This window comes from Myxine glutinosa, chromosome 5, assembly GCF_964187855.1.
Source record: "Myxine glutinosa chromosome 5, kmMyxGlut1.1, whole genome shotgun sequence".
Taxonomy (NCBI): Eukaryota; Metazoa; Chordata; class Myxini; order Myxiniformes; family Myxinidae; genus Myxine; species Myxine glutinosa.
Genome location: NC_136265.1, coordinates 54,436,916 through 54,458,783, shown reverse-complemented (window position 1 = coordinate 54,458,783; position 21,868 = coordinate 54,436,916). Strand labels below are relative to the sequence as shown.

At 46.5% G+C, this 21,868-nt stretch overlaps 1 protein-coding gene across 1 annotated transcript in view; it reads left to right on the top strand.

Annotated features, from left to right (window-relative positions):
* The first annotated feature begins 264 nt into the window (after window positions 1-264).
* LOC144892275 (uncharacterized) overlaps window positions 265-21,868 on the top strand; it is a 341,101-nt gene continuing 319,497 nt past the window's right edge. Inside the window, exon 1 of the mRNA XM_078778081.1 lies at window positions 265-4,018. Within this exon, the coding sequence (XP_078634207.1) occupies window positions 1,443-4,018 (2,576 nt within the window). The 5' untranslated portion in view covers window positions 265-1,442. The remainder of the gene's footprint in view (window positions 4,019-21,868) is intronic.

Genomic DNA, 21,868 nt, shown 5'->3' with positions numbered 1-21,868 from the left:
TTTAGGACCCGTGGGCTGATGCCGTCTGGTCCAGTTGCAGAATCTGAGTCGAGGATTGACAGAAACTTCTTCACCTTGTCAGGAGAAAAGAACACAGATAGTCTAGTAGGAAGACTAGGTCCCCCTGCACCCCCCGGAGATATACTTCTAATCAGTGTTTCTAGATTGGAAAAAATGTGTAGAAAATGACTAGCTATGGCCCCAAGCTGAAAAAATGTCCCACATACCATTTTTATGCAAATTACTGCTGCCATTATCAAAAAAACGATTTTTGACATATCTCAGCCAATATTGCAGATAATTGAAAAATGAAGGTGTCTAGACCCATGTTTTGAAGGGCATAGATCATGATAGAACTATTCATAACATGATTACATGTGTCTATGGTATACTAGTATGCATATTAATGCTGTAATTACAAAATAATCAGTTTTACAAATGATAAGGATACGTTAATACTGCAGATAACTTAACATGGTACATAAGGGGTCTAAACCCAGGTATTTTCAAGGTTAAATGTCAACAAGATGCTCCTGAGTCTTGCATAGGGGCGGGACATTGGCAGTAACATTGGTACCACTCAACTTTTCTTCCCACCATTGACTTTGTATTGCGAGAGATTTTCACTTGCTTATTTAAAGGTTTCTCACCCAGCCCACGTAAAATCTACCAACTCCTGCTGTTAACTCCCAAACATATTTTTTTATGTTATCCAATCACAGTGCAGAAATGACAGACTAGAGATCCAAATTAGTGCTGCTATAGCTGCCATTTTACATTTCCATCCATGTAACATGCGCGCTCGCGCGCTCGTATCAATTGGTAATGTCGCGCGCTCGTATCAATTGGTAACGTTGATGTTATTGAATACCTCAGTTGAAAGTTCAGTCTTCCATTCCATCTGTGTGTTGTTCTTGGTATTCATCCTCCAATCTAGCCAGGTAAGATGCTAACTATAATGTTACTCACACTCTTGACTTCAGTTTCTGCATGAAATCATAAACAGGCAGAATAACAGCTGAGCCAGCTAGCACCATGTTAGCTAACGTTAAAGCTAGCCTCATCTATGTACAGTATGTTCCTAATGTCGGTGTAACTTAAACTTTTGTTAATGCCAAACATGAGACATATCTGTTGACTTCTGTATATGAATTGAACCAGAAAGAGGCACGACAGCTGAGCTAGCTACAGTAACTTAGCACAATGTTTCATTGGCCTAGATAGCTAACGTTAGTGTGGAAGAATTTAGATGTTTTAGCTATTAGCACTTTTGATGCCACTAAACATGGTTTAGTCAGCTAAAAAGTACCCTAGTGTAGAACATGACTCAGAACCTCTGTTACCTCACTGAAAACTCAGAGCCTCCTTTCACAGGCACTTTTAACATCATTCGTGATTTCTTATTTGTCATTTAACAGTGATGGTAGACATCGACAGCAAGCATGCCCAAAAGAAAACGGAGTGTAGAACCTGCAGCCCAAAGCTCTCCTCCTACATGCATCCTTCATGTACCATCCATGTCTGATCATGGGGATTTCACGCCCCTCCGTAAAATTAAAGGATCTGCTTCAGAAAAACTGCAACTGCTTCAAAAGATCCGGGATAGACGTCTCAACCAACCGCATGACTCCCCATGTCGTATGCAATCAGTATGTGATCAGATCCCGGCAACTCTTCCTGATGACCTAGAAAGAGTAGGATATCACAGCAAGTGTTATAAGCACTTTGTCCGCCACTTTCATCGTCTGGGAGATGATACAGAACCAGGGCCATCAACCTCATCATGGCATCACTCTCCTCGTAAACCAGGAGGTTCTGCTGAACCCATCTTCCTGCCAGAGTGTATATTTTGTGAGAAAGTTGAGACCAAAGATGCTCATCGCAATACTGAGAGGCCTACAACCTTCCCATCCTTTAAAAACAAAGAAAATGCATGGGAGCAAATCGAAACACGGGCTGAGAAAATGGGTCTCTATCGACTCCATCGAAAGGTGAAAAACAAAGACCTCTTTGCATGTGAGGCCAAACACCATCCGTCATGTTTTAAAGCTTTCCGCACAGCATTCTACAACTATGAGCGTGCGATTCACAGAGCCGAAGCACCAAAGGAGCAGGCTTGCATGTCAGCCGCCCATGAAAAGGCATTCAACTCAGTACTGGAACACATTCAAACCCAGGTCATCCAGCAGAATAAAGTTCTACAGCTTTCTTCCTTGCGCTTGCTCTATGTCGAGGAACTGAAACTGAATGGATATGAGAACTCAAATTATCGGTCAGAGAAACTACTGAAACGCCTACAGAATGACCCAATCAAGGAGCATATCCACTTCACGAAGGTTGATCATGACAAATGTGATGTCATTTCTTTCTGGCTTGTGCACAGCTCAAACATAACAGTTTCCAATGCTCTCGCACGAGCATTCACACTCGGAAGCACAAACAAGAACCAAAATGTTGCCCTCCAACTTCGCCAGGGTATTCTACAGGCTTTCAGAGAGTGTAAAGACCAACCATGGCCACCAACAGCTGAAGACATGGAGCTCAATCCTGAAGACATCCTACCTCCAGACCTTGTCCGCTTTCTCAGCGTGCTAATGACTGGCAAGGAGGGCATCGAGACAGAAAAGGTGAAGCGTCTGGTCTTCTCCATTGGACAAGATCTGTGCCGTGCAGTGTCAGATGGAAAATGGAAGTTACCAAAGCACATTCTCCTCTGTGTGACTGTAAGGCACCTGTTCCGAAGCAAACAGCTCACCACAATACTACACAGGCTTGGACACTCTGAGAGCTACGATTTCGCCTTGGAGTTGGAAACTGCTCTCGCCAAGGTCCTGGATGAAGTCTCAACTTATCGTACACCACAAATTGTGACAGGAGAGGGCAACCTTGTATTCCACTGTGAGTGGGACAACTTGAATAAAACCACTACCAGTGTGCACGGCAGCAACATTGTAAACAGTGCTGGAGGAATCATGGTGCAGGAGGTCAAGCCCGGGTTCGAGAGCAGCAAGGACCGAATGCTACCTACCATCAATAGGTCACAACAGCGTAGCCTGAAGGTCGACACACCAAAAACTCTCCCACCCTTGCACTTTACTCGCGTTGGCCCGAAGTTCCCTGAAGGCTCATCATTCACACCGCCAGCAGAGAATGACACAGTCTATGCCACTACGATGCAAGAGTACTACATCTGGCTCTTCATCAGATACATCGGAAGCTGTGGCCTGCAGCCTGTGCCTGGGCTAGGGGGTTTCACCTCTGCAACTGGTTCTCCCCCACCCAGCAAATCAACAGTCGACTACTGCACGCCTATCCACCAACCGATCACAGACAACGCAGTTGTTCGTGAGCTACTGAAGCGTTCCGAGGCAGCAACTGCTGAGGTGGGTCAGAGATGGGTCCTGAATACATTTGATCTGGGTGTCTGCATGAAAGCCCTTCCCATCATCTGGCGCTGGCCAAATGAATTTGCTAGTCATGTAGTAACGATTGGACCCTTCCACACATCCATGAACTACATCGGGATGCTCACTGGACACAAGATGCGTGGTTCTGGATATGCAGAGATTCTCTTTGAGGCACAACTAGTAACAAGTGGATCTCTCAAAGGTGTTCTCAGTGGAAAGGCCTACGCAAAGTCCCTCTTTTGCCTCAAAACAGTGTGTGAGGCAATGGAGAGGCTGTTGATGGAGAGATTCACTGAGGAGGAGAACATCATGATCTCTGACCCTGCTGTGCTTCTCAGAATGACCCAGTCTTGCAACCGAGAGCACCTCGATGAAGCCCTCAAAGACCCCTCAACTCTACTCCTCATCAAAAAGTACCATGCCTTTGAGGAAAAGGTGCGCAAGGGCCACCTGGGGAAGACAGCTGCCTTCTGGATGTCGTTCATTACCCACTGCCATCTTGTCTTCATGCTCCTCCACTCTGTGAAGACCAACAACCTCCAGCTGTTTCACAAGTGTAACGGAGAGATGGCAGATATCTTCTTCGCCTTTGACGGACACAACTACTCCAGGTTTGTGTATCATACATGGTAAAATGTATAACCATCACTGAGTAGATTTTAATTGATACTTGGGTTCATGTATTATGAGAGGAGCTATTCCAATAAATGTCTACAGTATTTCCCTCTCTGTACTTTACAGATATCTGACTTGGCTGGAAGTCCACCTGACAAATCTGGAAAGCACGCACCCAGGGGCCAAGGACCTGCTTACTATGGGTGCAATCGCAGTGGCTCGCTCGATGATACCAGGGGCACTCAGTGCTGTCGACAAGACAATGGAAGAAACGTTCATGCGCTTTGCTAAATCATCAGGTACATCATTTTCTTTCAGTACATTATACATTTGAAACTGTAGAAACCAGCTTTATATGATGTAAACTGCTCTTACAAAACATTTCCCTTTTAATGATTGGGTTATGCAATTAAAATATGTTCACTTTTCAGGTGGCTTTGCTGGCCTGTACAGTCAGTTTGGGGCATACCAGAGATGGTGCCGAACAACCACAGCACGGGCACAGTTCTATGAAAAGACCCTTGAGATGGTGGATCTCATCGATGACCCAGACTGCCCAAGAGCAGGGAGACATCGTGAACTAGAGAAGGCAGAGATCAGAAAAGGCGAGGAGGCCGTTCAGCGAACCCTAACTACTATCAAGGGGGTTTACATAGACACATGTAATCATGTTATGAATAGTTCTATCATGATCTATGCCCTTCAAAACATGGGTCTAGACACCTTCATTTTTCAATTATCTGCAATATTGGCTGAGATATGTCAAAAATCGTTTTTTTGATAATGGCAGCAGTAATTTGCATAAAAATGGTATGTGGGACATTTTTTCAGCTTGGAGCCATAGCTAGTCATTTTCTACACATTTTTTCCAATCTAGAAACACTGATTAGAAGTATATCTCCGGGGGGTGCAGGGGGACCTAGTCTTCCTACTAGACTAAGAGTCCAGGAGCAGTTGGGTACGATTGGGTACAGTGGGTACAGAGAGAGACGGGTTTGGGACGTAGGATTCACCGGAGTAGTTTGCTTGTAGTATATATATATATTATTTATTTAATTATTAGGCAGTTAAAACTTGAAACCGATTAACTTGATGTAAAAGTCTCCAGCCAATGGTGATTTGTATTGACAGGGTTACGGTATTGATTAATATACAAGCTGGCTGTCTAGCCTGTCTCACATGGTCCCCGCCACGGGCCATGAGTGGTGCGGACTCGGTCAGGGGCAGCAAATGAAATCGGCATGTGAAAACATGGAGCCTCGCTTTCGGCTCGGTGTTTGAGAAAATTGAAATCCGATGGTCGCCCATGCCCATCCAGGTGCTGCGCCACACCGTGGAATCGGCGCGGACTTTTATTTATGGACCCACGACTGAAACTACATCTGCACCGCCACAGGTAAGTTTGCACTTGCACATGATGCATTATATAAGGACTTAACAAGCCGTGGAACCCAAACAGGTGTTTTCTAATCGCCAGGAAGGGGTCGGCCATTCAAATGTTTCAGTTTCAAAGTATCCAGAAATTTAACCTCTTTTTCAAAAAAACAAGAATTACAGAATGTTTTTACAATATTTGGAAACACAAGGGGAGGTGGGCAGAGGAGGAAAAAAAACTTTCAAACTTCACACAATCGACGATTGTGACGTCAGCTGCCCAAGCGATGGATTAACTGGTTCGTGGGGCCATCGTCGGATGAAGAAATTCTGTTGCTCCTGCTGTGCAACCGATCCGACTCTTCCGACCTGAACAGCGGCTTCGTTCGTTGGACTCCATGTTATAAGAGCGATCCGGTATGCAACGCAAATTAGCGCGAAGCCCTCCATGCCAAACGCGTACGAGCACGTGTCCGACCGTCGTCCGCGAGCACAAGAAGCCACGCGAGACAGATTCACGAGTGCCTTGCGTGGTCCACACAACGTGGTCGACCTATGGGGATCCTGTTTATTTACGGCGTACCTTTTTCTTGGGATTTTGAGGCGTTTTTCGATTAATTTTTAATTAGAGTTTGCACGCTCATTGCAACTTCCTCCTACCGTTACCTTGGAGTCGGAACATCTTTTGTGACATCACAATGTCCATTTCTGGTGGTCTTCCCGAGAGTAGATTCGGTGCTGCCAATAGCAGTAGCTCGACACATGCTGGGTGGTTTGCCATTGCCTTCCTCGGACGAGGTCACAAAATTTGTAATTTGTTCAGGGTGCTGGCATTGGCTCACCTACTTTTCTGGAAAGATGCCTTCAGATTTTCAACGTCCACCGATTAATGGTGGCAAACCATCCTGTCCTACTTGGCGTTACATTTTTTAAAACTTCATCATTATGATGAGGTTGATAAAGATGACGTGACAAAGACCTTCAAAGCTTTGGAATATGACGTCATGCAACTTTGTTATTCAATGAATGGAATGTGAATCCTAACATCTTTGTCTCAAATTCAGAATCTTCTTCCTCCTCTTCTTCTTCTTCTTCAAAAGACCCAATTATTCACACCTCCTTATGGGGCCGGGCATAGAGCATTTTTGTGGTGCAGAGCCTTTCACGAACCAGCTGGCCAGGATTGACATCCGACTGAAGGTGATTTGGGCAGGAATTAGTCATTTGGTTAGGGTGCAGGTGATAACTCACCGATACTTCGCAAAGACAACCTGGGATGTTAGCGCCCCGATTTAAAGAAGGTCAGCCGAGGCGCGACACACACATTGACGAATCGCCCTGCCTGTGAAGTACCAGGATGACAGTGTGTAGCTGGGTCTGGATTTGAACCCAGGTGAGCCAGCTAAGAGGCGAGTGTACATTAATCCTTTTCAATTACATGTCGTAATTAATACTTGTGGAAGCTCCACCATCATTACCCCGAGGCTGGGGAAATAAATAAATAAATGGCATTGCTCCGGTGGAATCGGAGCTGATAGCTCGGAGTTTAAGTAACCAAAGTTTGTTTGTGGGAATATGGGGAACATCCTTTAGACCGAATAAATATAATAAACAAATTCCCGGATTGGCTCCATGAACTGGGCCTACCAGGGACCTAGTGGCGTACTGTTTTAGGAAGGTAGTGTGGGAGCTTTAACATCCACAACAAGAATGCAGATAAGACAGCTGTCTTTGCATCCACATTGGATGGAAGAGATTGAAGAGGGATGGGATGGAACAGGTTAATTTGCATAATCGGAACAGACACTCTCATTGCGTCTTTGGTTCATCAAACCATTGAGTTCAGGTGTCTGGTGCATGCATTAGTGAAGGCCCAATCCCATAAAGACCCTCCAGTCTGAAGCTTTTAAGTAGCAAAATTGGATGAGTACATCGAATTGTGTTGCTTACCCTTCGTAACTTTGTTGGTTGCCCTTGGACAATTTGTTTAGAGATGCAGAAGCTGCTGCCTGGCAACAAGCACTCTGAGATATCAAGCGGTGCAATCTGGTGTGAAGGACCTCCAAGAAAATCAGAGCACTGCTTCCCAGCCGCAGGCCAGGTAGGAATTTGCAGTTTGTTCAGGGTTCTGGAGATAGTTTGTTCAGGTTCAGGTTCAGGGTTTTGTTGGCCTTTCACTCACTCACCGCAGGCAGGTTGGTGGTCTTTCTGTATTCTACCGAATCCTCTCCGGCTTTGCTCCCCAAACTCTCTCTGTGCTCTGTCCCCCAAATATTCCTGAAGGTCGCACAAGATCTGCCAGCAACCCTCTTCTGGTTAAACTGCCAAAATCAAGACTCTCTGCTCACCTTCACTCTTTTATTCCTCTTTTCTCCTTCCTCTGGAACAAACTCCCTCACTCCCTTCAATCCCACTCCTCCCTCCAGGTCTTTAAAACAGCTGTTCACCACCATCTCATCTTCCCCCATCCAAAACCTTGATCTTTTCTACCCCCGTTAATTCACCCCAGATCCACTTTTTTTGAAATACTAACTTCTTTCCTGGAAGTCCTAGCTGTGTCCATGTGTTGTTTTTTTTTTTACCTCTCCCACCCCCACTCCCCTTCCCTTGCCTCCTCCGCCCAAGCCCTCTCCCTCCCACAGATCTCCCGAAGTCCCTGCTCTCAAATGTTGTACTTGTGTGCTTCCCCCACTCTCCCCATCTTGTTTCCCACTCCCTTTATTTCGTCTCACGTGTCCGTTTTTGTCATTAATGTTAGCTCTTACAGGAGCCTCGATCTTGGATACAAAAATAAAAACCTCACCTGCTCTTTATGAAGGACGTCCACAAACTATTCCAGGTTTGGATCGGCACACAGGTAGATTCCTCTCCCTGCCCGTGAAACACCAGGGTGATGGTTCAAAGTTGGATCAAGATTTGATCCCAGGCTAGACAGCTCGGAGTGCGCATACCTCCATGCTATCCCACCAACCCTTACATGTAAGGAAAACGGTTCACGAAAGCATTCTGGATTGAAAAACGTGAAATTCCTTGAGCATTTATACCAAAAATCTCCAGGAATTTGGAACCGCACCAGGAACAATAATGTTAGCCTTTCATGCGCTCCGCAAATATACCAACAATGGTCGCTCCCCTGCATCGTGGATCTCACCAAGGTGTGCATGCTTGGAATCCGACGGAGATCGGTGAACTCGAATTCCCTCCTCGTCGCATCCCACATGGCGTGCAGGTGTTTCTGTGAGACTCGGATGGGTCCCGGGTACCTCTGCAGAGATGAGCCACGATGAGAAGCACAGGGAATGACACACGACTTACATTTGGAAGTAGGAATGCCGCGACATGCTTTGTATGAAGGCAAGGGAGGAAAAGAGAAGAAAGTTTTCCTTGACATCTGTTAAAGTATTCCACGATGCTGAAGGCAAAACCGCAACTGCTCTTGCGTTTCAGGAAGCAGAGCCGCCAGGCATCCGGGGAGACTTGCGGTGCATGCCGGATGCTCCAAATGCAACACTTAAGGTGGTGTCATGGCGGTCTTAGCATCGCGGTGATGGTCGAGGTGATCTCCCCTCTCGGTTCGCATTATCTAATCCTGCGGCGCAAACCAACCAATCCCGTAGATCTGGTTCATCGGTGCCGTCAATCTCTCGATCTGCTTCCCTGTGATCAAACAGGTTTTACTACGAGCTACAAGTCACCAGGTGAACTTTAAGCCAGACATACAGTTTGGTTTTGGACCGGCCAACAAGATCAAAATGGCACACAGGTTGGTGGCCTATGTTTGGTTTTGGACCGGCCAACAAGATCAAAATGGCACACAGGTTGGTGGCCTATGTTTGGTTTTGGACCGGCCAACAAGATCAAAATGGCACACAGGTTGGTGGCCTATGTTTGGTTTTGGACCGGCCAACAAGATCAAAATGGCACACAGGTTGGTGGCCTCTGTTTAGTTTTGGACCGGCCAACAAGATCAAAATGGCACACATGTTGGTGGGCTCTGTTTGGAGCCGTTGGAGGTTGGTATTCTATTATAGTTATTGGTCTTGAACCCTCTGCCCACTCTTGGCTCTGTCCCTCCCAGGTTTCTGCGGGGTGCACAGGGTCTGCCCTATAGGTGGTGATCGGAACCCTCTTCTTGATAAACTCCACTCATTTGTACCTCTTTTCTCTCACCTGTGGAACCAACTACCCCAATCTGCTCAGTCCCATTCTTCCCCCCAGGGCTTGCCCCCCACACATTTTGAACACAGCTTGCCCAAGACTATCTCACGGTAGCTACTCCAGGGAGTCTCTTGCCCAAGATGGGTCCCTGAGATGGCTCGTGTTGTCGGTTGAGAAGTACTGGGTTCCATCCCAGACTGAGGTTAATCCGGGCTCAGCGAGCCAGGTCCATTGTGTCCGCAACCCAGGCCGTGACCCCCTGGGAGAGAGAACCTATCATTGACCATGATTGCAGGGGATGGGCAGAGGCTTAGCTCCCTGGCCTTGCGCTACCCACACACTAAACAGACCCAGCAACAAGTCAATGCTTTTTAGCGAACAGTGAACATTATCCCTGCAGTGATCGGAACCACACAATCTCACCTGATGACAGTAATCCACAGACAGGTAATTTGTGTAAACCTACTTTGTGTAATGCACAAGCTCATTTTCTTTCCTGGTCCACCCTGCCCTGATTGGACTGTGTGTAAATCGTTCCAAACCTTTCCGGTGGAGCAAGATACTGAGTGCAGGCACACTCCGCACACCTATGCACCTGCGGAGTGTTGGAGAGTCACAACAGGAGTTTAATTCAAGGTGATAAAAATGAAAATATTAATATAGGAGTTCCCTTGCAAGTTTCCGAAACAGTTGTCATGTCAACCAATTGTTGCTTGACCCTGCTCTTTCCTCAAGTGCTGAGCGTCAAGCAAGGAAGCAGCTCGTACCAATTTTACCTGCGCCACCGGAGGTTACCTTTGCAGCCCAGTTTGTCTGTTTGTGAGCAGTGTAATGTATGTCTGAAGTGCCTGCAATAGGTGAGGGCGAGACTACCGCCACCGGAAGTAAGCTGTAACACGTGCCCTTTTGTGGTTTGTTTTCAACGTATCCAATCGCGTGACTGTTGTCGCGAAGGGTGCACTAACCGGAAGTTACGTAGTTCCGCGGGCGCCTATTGAGAAGCAACTACATGGTTGTTGTTGTTTTTGGTTGTCCCGAGGGACCCAGAAAAATTAACAGACTTCCGGCAGGGACCGGATGGCCTAACATTGAAGTCCTGCTTATGTTATGAGAAGGATATCTCAAACAACTGTTGGGCCGATTGTCACAAAATTTTCACCACAGTAGCGCCTTATCCTGTAGAATTACTAGTACCGACTGCAAAGCAAAGCCGCAATGAGCCGGCGAAGCCAAAGCCTCTTGCCACTATTTTACCCATCACTATGGCATCAGTAGGTTAGGTAGTTGGTAGTAGGTAGGTGTAGTAGGTACCGTACCGAGTTCAAAATGACACCATTTGCATTCTGGATGAGATTAATATTTATTAAATTTTCTTCTTGATTAATTCGGTGAATTCCGTCTCAACTTCGGATATTTCCGGCCGTGAAAAACTATCCCCTACGGCCGCGAGATTTCTAAAAAATAATTCTTCATCAATTTTAGAATATTTGACGCCGTTTTCAGCCTCCGAAACGCGTAATAAGCTTTTTTGAAATAATTTTTCAAATGCTCGAATCTCATTGGTTCCGGTGTTTGGTGACGATTTTCGTTGAAGCCAACCAGGGCCCGTGCGGGCCGAGGTTGGTCTTAAAGTATTTTAATTACAAATTAGAGGTGCATAAGATTGTGCATCAAACAAAGACCGTGAAACAAACTCCTATTGAACTTTTTCGCAATTTTTTATGCATACTTCCGCATCCGGACGATGGCGGCCTCCATTGAGTGATTTGGTTTTTGAAATATTTTTTCAAATGCTCGAATCTCATTGGTTCCGGTGTTTGGTGACGATTTTCGTTGAAGATAACCAGGCCCGTGTGGGCCGAGGTTGGTCTTAAAGTATTTTAATTACAAATTAGAGGTGCATAAGATGGTGAATCAAAAAAAGACGGGTGAAACAAACTCCTATTGAACTTTTTTCAATTTGTTATGCATACTTCCGCATCCGCAAGATGGCGGCCTCCATTGAGCGATTTGGTGCGTTAAAGCTTCGAAATTCTCAAGGGATCCAGCAAATTCTGGCTTTTCAACATAATACATACGCGTTAATTCACAACGCCGGCTTCGCCGGCTACTAGTACCCGACTGCAAAGCCGGCGAAGCCAAAGCCTCTTGCCACTATTTTACCCATCACGATGACATCAGTAGGTTAGGTAGTTGATAGTAGGTCGGTGTATGTACCGTACCTGGTAAGACTTGGTAAAAGAGAAGAGCAGACAGTCCTCCACAATACCTACATACAATAAATGTCACAAGAAGCTTAAGGAAGTAACTATACGATGTGCTAGCTTAAGGCCTATTTTAAGAAATTTTAACTGGGCATAACATACGTTTTCACAGTATGTGTGTCGTCTTCTAACTTCAGTCGCTGTCAGGGCTGGTTCTCTCCGGGCACTGCGGCTTCCTCCACCAGAAGAAGTTAGCTTGCAGTAAGATCAGTGCCGACAGATCAGACGATAGCGCCGTTTCAACGGCAATGTGTGACTGTCGACGTCGTTAATCAAACCGAGCTTTCTTTCTTTATGTAAACCGCTTATACCGTATTTCTGGCCATGAAAAACTATCCCCGACGGCCACGAGATTTCTAAAAAATAATTCTTCGTCAATTTTAGAATGTTTGACGCCGTTTTCAGCCTCCGAAACGCGTAATAAGCTTTTTTGAAATAATTTTTCAAATGCTCGAATCTCATTGGTTCCGGTGTTTGGTGACGATTTTCGTTGAAGACAACCAGGGCCCGTGCGGGCCGAGGTTGGTCTTAAAGTATTTTAATTACAAATTAGAGGTGCATAAGATTGTGCATCAAACAAAGACGGGTGAAACAAACTCCTATTGAACTTTTTCGCAATTTTTTATGCATACTTCCGCATCCGGACGAGGGCGGCCTCCATTGAGTGATTTGGTTTTTGAAATATTTTTTCAAATGCTCGAATCTGATTGGTTCCGGTGTTTGGTGACGATTTTCGTTGAAGATAACCAGGCCCGTGCGGGCCGAGGTTGGTCTTAAAGTATTTTAATTACAAATTAGAGGTGCATAAGATTGTGAATCAAAAAAAGACGGGTGAAACAAACTCCTATTGAACTTTTTTCAATTTGTTATGCATACTTCCGCATCCGCAAGATGGCGGCCTCCATTGAGCGATTTGGTGCGTTAAAGCTTCGAAATTCTCAAGGGATCCAGCAAAATCTGGCTTTTCAACATAATACATACGCGTTCATTCACAACGCCGGCTACTAGTACCCGACTGCAAAGCCGCAATGAGCCGGCGAAGCCAAAGCCTCTTGCCACTATTTTACCCATCACTATGGCATCAGTAGGTTAGGTAGTTGGTAGTAGGTAGGTGTAGTAGGTACCGTACCTGGTAAGACTTGGGAAAAGAGAAGAGCAGACAGTCCTCCCCAATACCTACATACAATAAATGTCACAAGAAGCTTAAGGAAGTAACTATACGATGTGCTAGCTTAAGGCCTATTTTAAGAAATTTTAACTGGGCTTAACATACGTTTTCACAGTATGTGTGTCGTCTTCTAACTTCAGTCGCTGTCAGGGCTGGTTCTCTCCAGGCACTGCGGCTTCCTCCACCAGAAGAAGTTAGCTTGCAGTAAGATCAGTGCCGACAGATCAGACGATAGCGCCGTTTCAACGGCAATGTGTGACTGTCGACGTCGTTAATCAAACTGAGCTTTCTTTCTTTATGTAAACTGCTTATACCGTATTTCTGGCTGTGAAAAACTATCCCCGATGGCCACGAGATTTCTAAAAAATAATTCTTCGTCAATTTTAGAATATTTGACGCCGTTTTCAGCCTCCGAAACGCGTAATAAGCTTTTTAAAAATATTTTTTCAAATGCTCGAATCTCATTGGTTCCGGTGCTTGGTGACGATTTTCGTTGAAGATAACGAGGTTGGTCTTAACGTATTTTAATTACAAATTAGAGGTTCATTAGATTGTGAATCAAAGAACGACGGGTGAAACAAACTCCTATTGAACTTTTTCGCAATTGTTTTATGCAAACTTCCGCATCCGGTCGATGGCGGCCTCCATTGCGTGATTTGGGTTTAGAAATATTTTTTCAAATGCTCGAATCTCATTGGTTCCGGTGTTTGGTGACGCTTTTCGTTGAAGATAACCAGGCCCGTGCGGGCCGAGGTTGGTCTTAAAGTATTTTAATAATAAATTAGAGGTGCATAAGATGGTGAATCAAACAAATACGGGTGAAAGAAACTCCTATTGAACGTTTTCAATTTGTTATGCATACTTCCGCACCCGCAAGATGGCGGCCTCCATTGCGCTTCGGAATTCTCAAGCCAAGGCGTAATCTGGTTTTCGACATAATACGTACGCATTTATTGACAACACCGGCTTCGCCGGCTATTAGTGATAATTATGAAGTCATACATAGGTCACGTGGTATGGACGCCATCTTGGAAAAACCGAAAAACGTTGCACCTCTCTATCTCCGAAACCACTCCATAGAAAAATTGAATCGTGGCTCATTGTAAAGAACTCCACATGGGGAATAAGTGTTGTTAATGATGACGTCATTGGTGCCTTCATTATGACGTCATAATTTGACAGGACAATGCTTGGTCCGATCAGTTTGAAATGTTTTGAGCGTGATCGACACGACAATTATATTGGAGAATGTAAATTTAAGATGTCATCGGTCACGTGGTCTGGCAGCCATATTGGATCAAAGCAAAAACCCTTCAAAAACAGAGGAGTTGTCTCGCACCATGTTGACTGTGCTGGGTAAGTATTCTATGAATACCATCTAGTTAAATAATTTGAAAACTCAAAATAATAATATTATTGAAGACCATATCAGGCATCACTTTTATTATTTAGTGCTCTAGGTTATTTTTGCTCTGTTTAGGTCACCTTAAACCATTCTGACCAATCCTCATGCACATCAAATGACAATGTTTTATCACGTGTGTTCATATACGTCCATGGTGGATAGGTCATTAACCCGCACATGCAAAGCGAAAAGTGGGGTTAAGCAATTGGTTTACTTTGTCTCGTCTGTCTGTCTGTCTGTCTGTCTACAAACGTCAGTTTGTGATCGAGGAACAACTCGATTTCAATTTTGATGTTATATGTCGAACACGAATCGGAACATGAATTGGAAAACTAACCTGTAGTTTAGCAAAACTTGACTGAATTCATGCCGAACACGCATGTGCAGAGAGGTGGCGAAAAAAGGCCAAAAGGGTCGAGGTTCGCCAGTGACGTCACACTCAGAACCCACCTTGAACCAAATGGCAAACAGCCACTAGAGAAACAGTGTATTTCGAGCTCGGATTCCGATACTGATTCTACCATCATTAGCAACTCTGAAGGTCCTCAGTGTGTTTAAACTGATCAGCGGGATTGTGACGAAACTATTGAAGACAAAATTAGTGCATCGATGGTGGTAAACTTCCAATTAATATTTTGCTACAGCTTTTTAAATCTTTATTTTACTTCAATCGAATTATATACTTTGAACACTGCGGAGCACAAATCACCTTGTTGGCACTTTCAAAACCCTTCCATTTCGCAGTACTTGGACAAAAATATTACGGCATTTTACGTCATCTCGACCAATCAGGTTTGCCGCTTGCAGACCCCGCCCATATCCTTGTTTCTCAGCATGCGGGGACAGTGCGGGGTATGGTGTTCTATAAACCCTCTAGTTTGTCATATACCGGTTTTACCCGAGGAGACTATAGGTTTGCTCTCAATCTGTCCGTCCGTCCCACCTGTGGTTTGTCAGACTTTTCCCCCATACCCTTGAACATATTCAACTGAAACTTGGTGCACGGTTTTATTATGATAAGTTACAGAAGAAGAACAAGTTCGAGTTTCAGGGAGTTTTGTGAATTTTTATCAGTTATACCCTTTTTGGACTTGAAAATATCACATCGGTAGGGGACTGTTACGTGGTCCCCTCGGTGAATACCTGGTCTCGGTGACCCCCGGACCGTGAGAGGAACTTCGCCAGAAAGCTGTATTATATATGCGCTTTCGCCACGCAATCCATATGAATTTCACCCAAGAGACAACTGATGTTCAAGGATATATTTCAATGGTAATGATACCATACAATTTCACTGATACAACCACGGAGATTTTCCCCGAGCAATCAACAATACACAACCATCAACAATTCCCTATCCACAATCAATTCCCTATGATTAAGATGGCCATCTTATATATGTGTGTCCCGGTGAGTACTCACGACCCCCTTTTGGTCTCGGTCCCGCACAATGTCTCTGGGCCCCTCCTGACCAAGATGATGGTCGGCGTCGCCGCACTCGGGCGGTTCAACGAACCCCGGGTGGACGTGTTTCCACCGGGCATGTATCGTACCAGGCACCCCGGCTACAGCCCCTCGTGGCCACGCGAAGCGGGTACGGGAAAGCAAGCCCAAAAGCCCCACGCCGCTTGCCAGGCGTGTTAGGCCCCAACGGGCGACCCGTACGCGTCTTTTTGGACGGTGTCGCGAACGGCGCCAAGCGCTGGGTCGGTGCACGGCCACACGACAGTTTGACGTCCACCGGGCAGGTATCCGTCCCGGTAACTCCTCTCGCCAGACAGGCTCGGGAACGCCGCTTTTTCACACGGCTCAATCAATCCCCCCTTTCGTCGGAGCCGGGGCGAGGAAAAAGAACACTCGTCCCTTTTTCCTCGTGTCTTTTTCTCTTCCGTTTCCGGTCACTTCCGTTTCCGGCCACTTTTTCCGAAGGGCTCCTGACCCTCCAACCACAACAACTACACAACAACTACAACCACAACCACTTAATATATTACACACGGATAAGCAAAGACCTGAATGGTAATTCACATACATTCACATAAATATGTAACACTCCCCCCCTTCAAGAAAGAAAGTTTGAACCCAGCGAAAACTTTCTTTGCCGGCCAATTTGGAGAAACAAACCAGATAACTCAACCCCCCCACATTATCAGTTCCCCCCGGGCACAGTTATCACTTAAAAATAAAGCAACCAAAATTTCCCCACAACCCCTCCAGATTACTCCCTCTGGACTAAGCACCAGCAACGACATTGTCCCTGCCAAATCAAACTCCATCTCATGACCCTCTGACTTTGACCGTCAGTTTCTTGTGAATGAAGGTTAAGGGGTTGATCAAAGATCCAAAGTTAAGCAACTCGATAGCACTTTTTCCGGGAGGCCAAGCCGAGTATTCACTACATGGATGCCTTTAGGAACGTGAAGTTCACGGTTAGTCCGTGCAGGAAAGTTCACTACATGGACGCCTTTAGGAACGGCGTTCACGGTTAATCCGTGTAGGAATCTTGGCTCGGCGGCTCCGCCGCATTCAGTGCTTCAACTTCTCAGAACTTCCCTAATAATTATGGTGGGACCGCTTGTCCCTGTAGTCCCATGAATAGCGGTCTCCTTCTCGGCCACTACTTTGACAATCCTTCCTTCGGGAGCTGCCGTAACTCAGGGAGCCTCCATAATAATATTGATTGCGGCCACCACCAAAACTACCGCCCAGTTGTCCTCTCCTGTAGACCTCTCGACGCCTACGAAATGCCTTCCCTACTGTTATCGTCCGACCCTCCAAATCCTTGCCATTCCAATTCTTCTCTGCCTCTCTGGCGTCTTTTGTGCTGGCAAACGTGACAAAGCCGAACCTTCTTGACTGTTGCGTTTCCCAGTCTCTTACCAACCGCACTTCCACCAGCGGCCCATATCTGTTGAAGACAGAGGTCAGAACTTCTTCCTCTGTTTTGAAGTTCAGTCCCCCTACAAATAACTTGGCACTTTTGTCGCCATCCCGAGCTGGTGTGGTGTTATTTTCCCTGCTGGGCTCTTTACCAACCCTCAGGTTACCATAAACTTGACCCCCGGCCAAATCATTCCCGATAACCACAGATACACCCTCTACAGGAAGCGTGGCTTGTAAACCGACGGTGACCGGTCCTGACACCAAATCGGACTCCAAATGGATGACATGAAGGGGAGCACTAACACCGCCCCCGATCCCCTGTAAACGAACACTATCCCCCGTTGCCGTCTCCTCGGACCATGGCAAAATGCCTTCAAGCATTAAAGATTGATGGGCCCCTGTGTCCCTCAATATCCTAACCGGTCTCCGGTTAGTCGAGGCTCCATCCAGTGACACAAACCCCTCTGAAATAAATGGTTGGTAACCCTTTTGATGGCGATTTCTTACGCTAGCCATCGCATTCGGAGTTGTAATAGTCGGACTCCGCTCTGGGTTGTCCCTTTTCATGAGGTAACAACTGGACATCAAGTGTCCAGGTTTCTTGCAAAACACGCAAGTAGGCCCGGAGGAAAAACTCGGGGTCTGCCTCGGGCCCCCCGAACTATAAGTTTGTCTTGGGCCCGCATCCCTCTGATTTAGAACAGGTGGGGTATCATAGTTGTCCCCATAATCATCTCGAGGCCGCCGCCAGGTATGGTCGTTCTCCGCCCCGGGTGTTCCATAACTCCCCTGCTGAAGTCTAGGCGAGGAGTTAGGTTTGTGGACCCCTATTCGGTGGGTTAAGGCATAATCATCTGCCAGGGTGGCTGCGTCCCACAACTTTGGTACTTTCTTTTCCTGCAGGTACACTTTGATGTCCTCGTGGACACACTGCTGGAATTCCTCCACCAGGATCAAGTCACACAATGTTTCGAAGTCTTTCCCGACTCCTTTTGACTCACACCACCGATCAAACATGTTTTCTTTCACTCTGGCAAACTCCACATGGGTCTCACTCTCCCTCTTCCTGGCATTCCTGAATTTTTGCCTGTAAGCTTCCGGAACCAACTCATAGGCTTTGAGGATGTGCTTCTTCAGTACCTCATAATCTGCACATTGGTCCATTGGTAGCGCCGAATAAATTTCCTGAGCTTTCCCCACCAGCACACTTTGCACGAGTATGGTCCAGGCCTCCTCCGGCCAGTTTAATTGTCGCGCCACTTTCTCAAAGTGTGGAAAAAATTTCGCGACTTCTTTTTCACTGAACGGTGGAACCAGCCTCACATGTCTGCCCACATCCCAGGTTTTCTGGTTAGGTGTCGACCCCGTCAGCAAGGGTGGTGCCTCTCCCCGTTCTCTCATTAACTCCAGCTCCTTGAATTTGATTTCTTGCTGAAGCTCCATGTTCCCTTCCCTTTCCGCTTTTCTCTCCTCTGCTTCGAGGTCCCTTGCAGCTCTCCTCTCCTCTGCTTTTCTCCCTTCTAACCTTTCCTGGAGTTCTCGTTCCACTCTCCTTTCCTCTGCTTGTTTCTCTTCTCTCCTCTCTTCTGCTTTCCTTTCCTCTTCTGATCTTTCCTTTTCTGCTTTCCTTTCTTCTTCTGCTCTTTCCTTTTTTGCTTTCCTATCTTCTTCTGCTCTTTCCTTTTCTGCTTTCCTTTCTTCTTCTGCTCTTTCCTTTTCTGCTTTCCTTTCTTCTTCTGCTCTTTCCTTTTCTGCTTTCCTTTCTTCTTCTGCTCTTTCCTTTTCTGCTTTCCTTTCTTCTTCTTTGATCCGTTCCTGGCTCCGTAATTGCAACTCCAGTTTCCGGAGCTCAACGTCTTCTGGTTCTTCGGGTAGCCACTCCCAGGCTAACTCGTCCCATGTTCCTAATCCCACCATAGATTGTATCACCGTGGCCTGCAACTCTGCCTTCCTCAAATTAGTTCGGACCTCCAAGTTAAAATGTTTGGCCAATTTCAAGAGGTCCGACTTTAGCAACGCTCGGAACTGTGCCTCACTCGGGGTTACCACAAAGTTCTGTGCCACAAACGCCATGGTGCCTATCGTTAACACCTGTTAACCTTCACCCAAGACTTTACCCCAATTTCTCAAAAAATTTACCAATTAATAATTAATTAATAAATTTTAATTAATAAAAAACTATTATTTTATTATGTTATACAATTTTAAATCCCGGACGTAGACCCAATTGCGAAACCGCAAATCGTAATTTGGACGAGCCCCCAATTCTGTTACGTGGTCCCCTCGGTGAATACCTGGTCTCGGTGACCCCCGGACCGTGAGAGGAACTTCGCCAGAAAGCTGTATTATATATGCGCTTTCGCCACGCAATCCATATGAATTTCACCCAAGAGACAACTGATGTTCAAGGATATATTTCAATGGTAATGATACCATACAATTTCACTGATACAACCATGGAGATTTTCCCCGAGCAATCAACAATACACAACCATCAACAATTCCCTATCCACAATCAATTCCCTATGATTAAGATGGCCATCTTATATATGTGTGTCCCGGTGAGTACTCACGACCCCCTTTTGGTCTCGGTCCCGCACAATGTCTCTGGGCCCCTCCTGACCAAGATGATGGTCGGCGTTGCCGCACTCGGGCGGTTGAATGAACCCCGGGTGGACGTGTTTCCACCGGGCAGGTATCGTACCAGGCACCCCGGCTACAGCCCCTCGTGGCCACGCGAAGCGGGTCCGGGAAAGCAAGCCCAAAAGCCCCATGCCGCTTGCCAGGCGTGTTAGGCCCCAACGGGTGACCCGTACGCGTCTTTTTGGACGGTGTCGCGAACGGCGCCAAGCGCTGGGTCGGTGCACGGCCACACAACAGTTTGACGTCCACCGGGCAGGTATCCGTCCCGGTAACTCCTCTCGCCAGACAGGCTCGGGAACGCCGCTTTTTCACACGGCTCAATCAATCCCCCCTTTCGGCGGAGCCGGGGCGAGGAAAAAGAATACTCGTCCCTTTTTCCTCGTGTCTTTTTCTCTTCCGTTTCCGGTCACTTCCGTTTCCGGCCACTTTTTCCGAAGGGCTCCTGACCCTCCAACCACAACAACTACACAACAACTACAACCACAACCATTTAATATATTACACACGGATAAGCAAAGACCTGAATGGTAATTCACATACATTCACATAAATATGTAACAGGACATGTACTGCAAAGCAATTCTTCCTGTTCATTATTATTTTGAGGTCATAGGGCACGTTTTTGTATACAAAGTCGAGGCTCGTGTAGGAGCTGACACATAAAGATACGAGAAGGTGAAGGGGCATAGGAGGGGGGGGGGGGGTGTACACGGTATAAAACACATGGACACTGCTCGGACTTCCAGGAAAGAAGTCGGTATTTCAAAAATGTGGATTTGGGGTGTTTTAACAGGGGTAGAAAAGATCAAGGTTTTGGATGGGGGAAGATAAGAGATGGTGGTGAACAGCTGTTTTAATGACCTGGAGGGATGAGTGGGATTGAAGAGAGTGAGGGAGTTTGTTCCAAAGGTGGGAGAAAAGAGGAATGAAAGAGTGAAGGTGTGCAGCGAGTCTTGATTTTGGCAGTTTAACCATAAGAGGGTTGCTGGCAGATCTTGTGCGGCCTGCAGGAATATTTGGGGGACAGAGCACAGACAGAGCTGGGGGAGCAAGGCCGGAGATGAGTCCGTAGAAGACAGAAAGACCACCAACCTGCCTCCGGTGAGAGAGTGAAAGGCCCTCGGAGTTAGCTTCATCGTGAGAGATTCCAATGATTCTGAAAGCTTTGGCTTCAACCGCGTGAAGCCGAGCTAGGTGTGAGGCAGGAGCACCGGCCCAGATGGGGGAACAGTATTCCATTGAGCTGCGGATAAAAATCTTTTATGTGGTGAGGAGCTCAGGTGTGCTAAGGAAGGACTTCACACGACGGAGGATGCCCAGTCGGCGACTGGCTTTGGAGGCCAGCTTGGAAATGAGGTTTTCCCAGGAAAGATCATGGCAGATAGTGAGACCCAAAAGCTTGAGTGACAGAACTTCTTGGAGAGGATTGTTGATAAAGTAGATGGGAGGGTTGTCCAGTCGGTATTTTCGGAGAGACATCGTAAGAGTGTGAGATTTGTCAGGATTGAAAGACATGTTCCACTTGTTTGCCCAGTCTGTGATTTTGTCCACGTCTGCAGAGAGTGAGGAGGCTGCAGACTGCCGATCTGAGGGATGAGGAATGGAGCGACAGAGAGTAGAGTCGTCAGCAAAGAGATAGAGAGGATTTTCCAGAGAGTCGGAGAGATTATTGATGAAGACCAGAAAAAGCACAGGGCCCAGAACACTACCTTGGGGAACTCCAGCCTGAACAGGAAGGGGAGACGAGAGAAATCCATTCAGGGCCACACGTTGACTACGACCAGAGAGGAAGTCCGCAAGCCATGCGTGGAGATTTCCATGGATACCATAGGAGGAGAGTTTGGTGAGCAGGGCGGGGTGCCAGACCATATTGAAGGCATGACATATGTCAAGGAAGACGGCTCTGATTTCCTGTTTGGCATTGAGGACCTCCATCCATTGTTGAGACAGC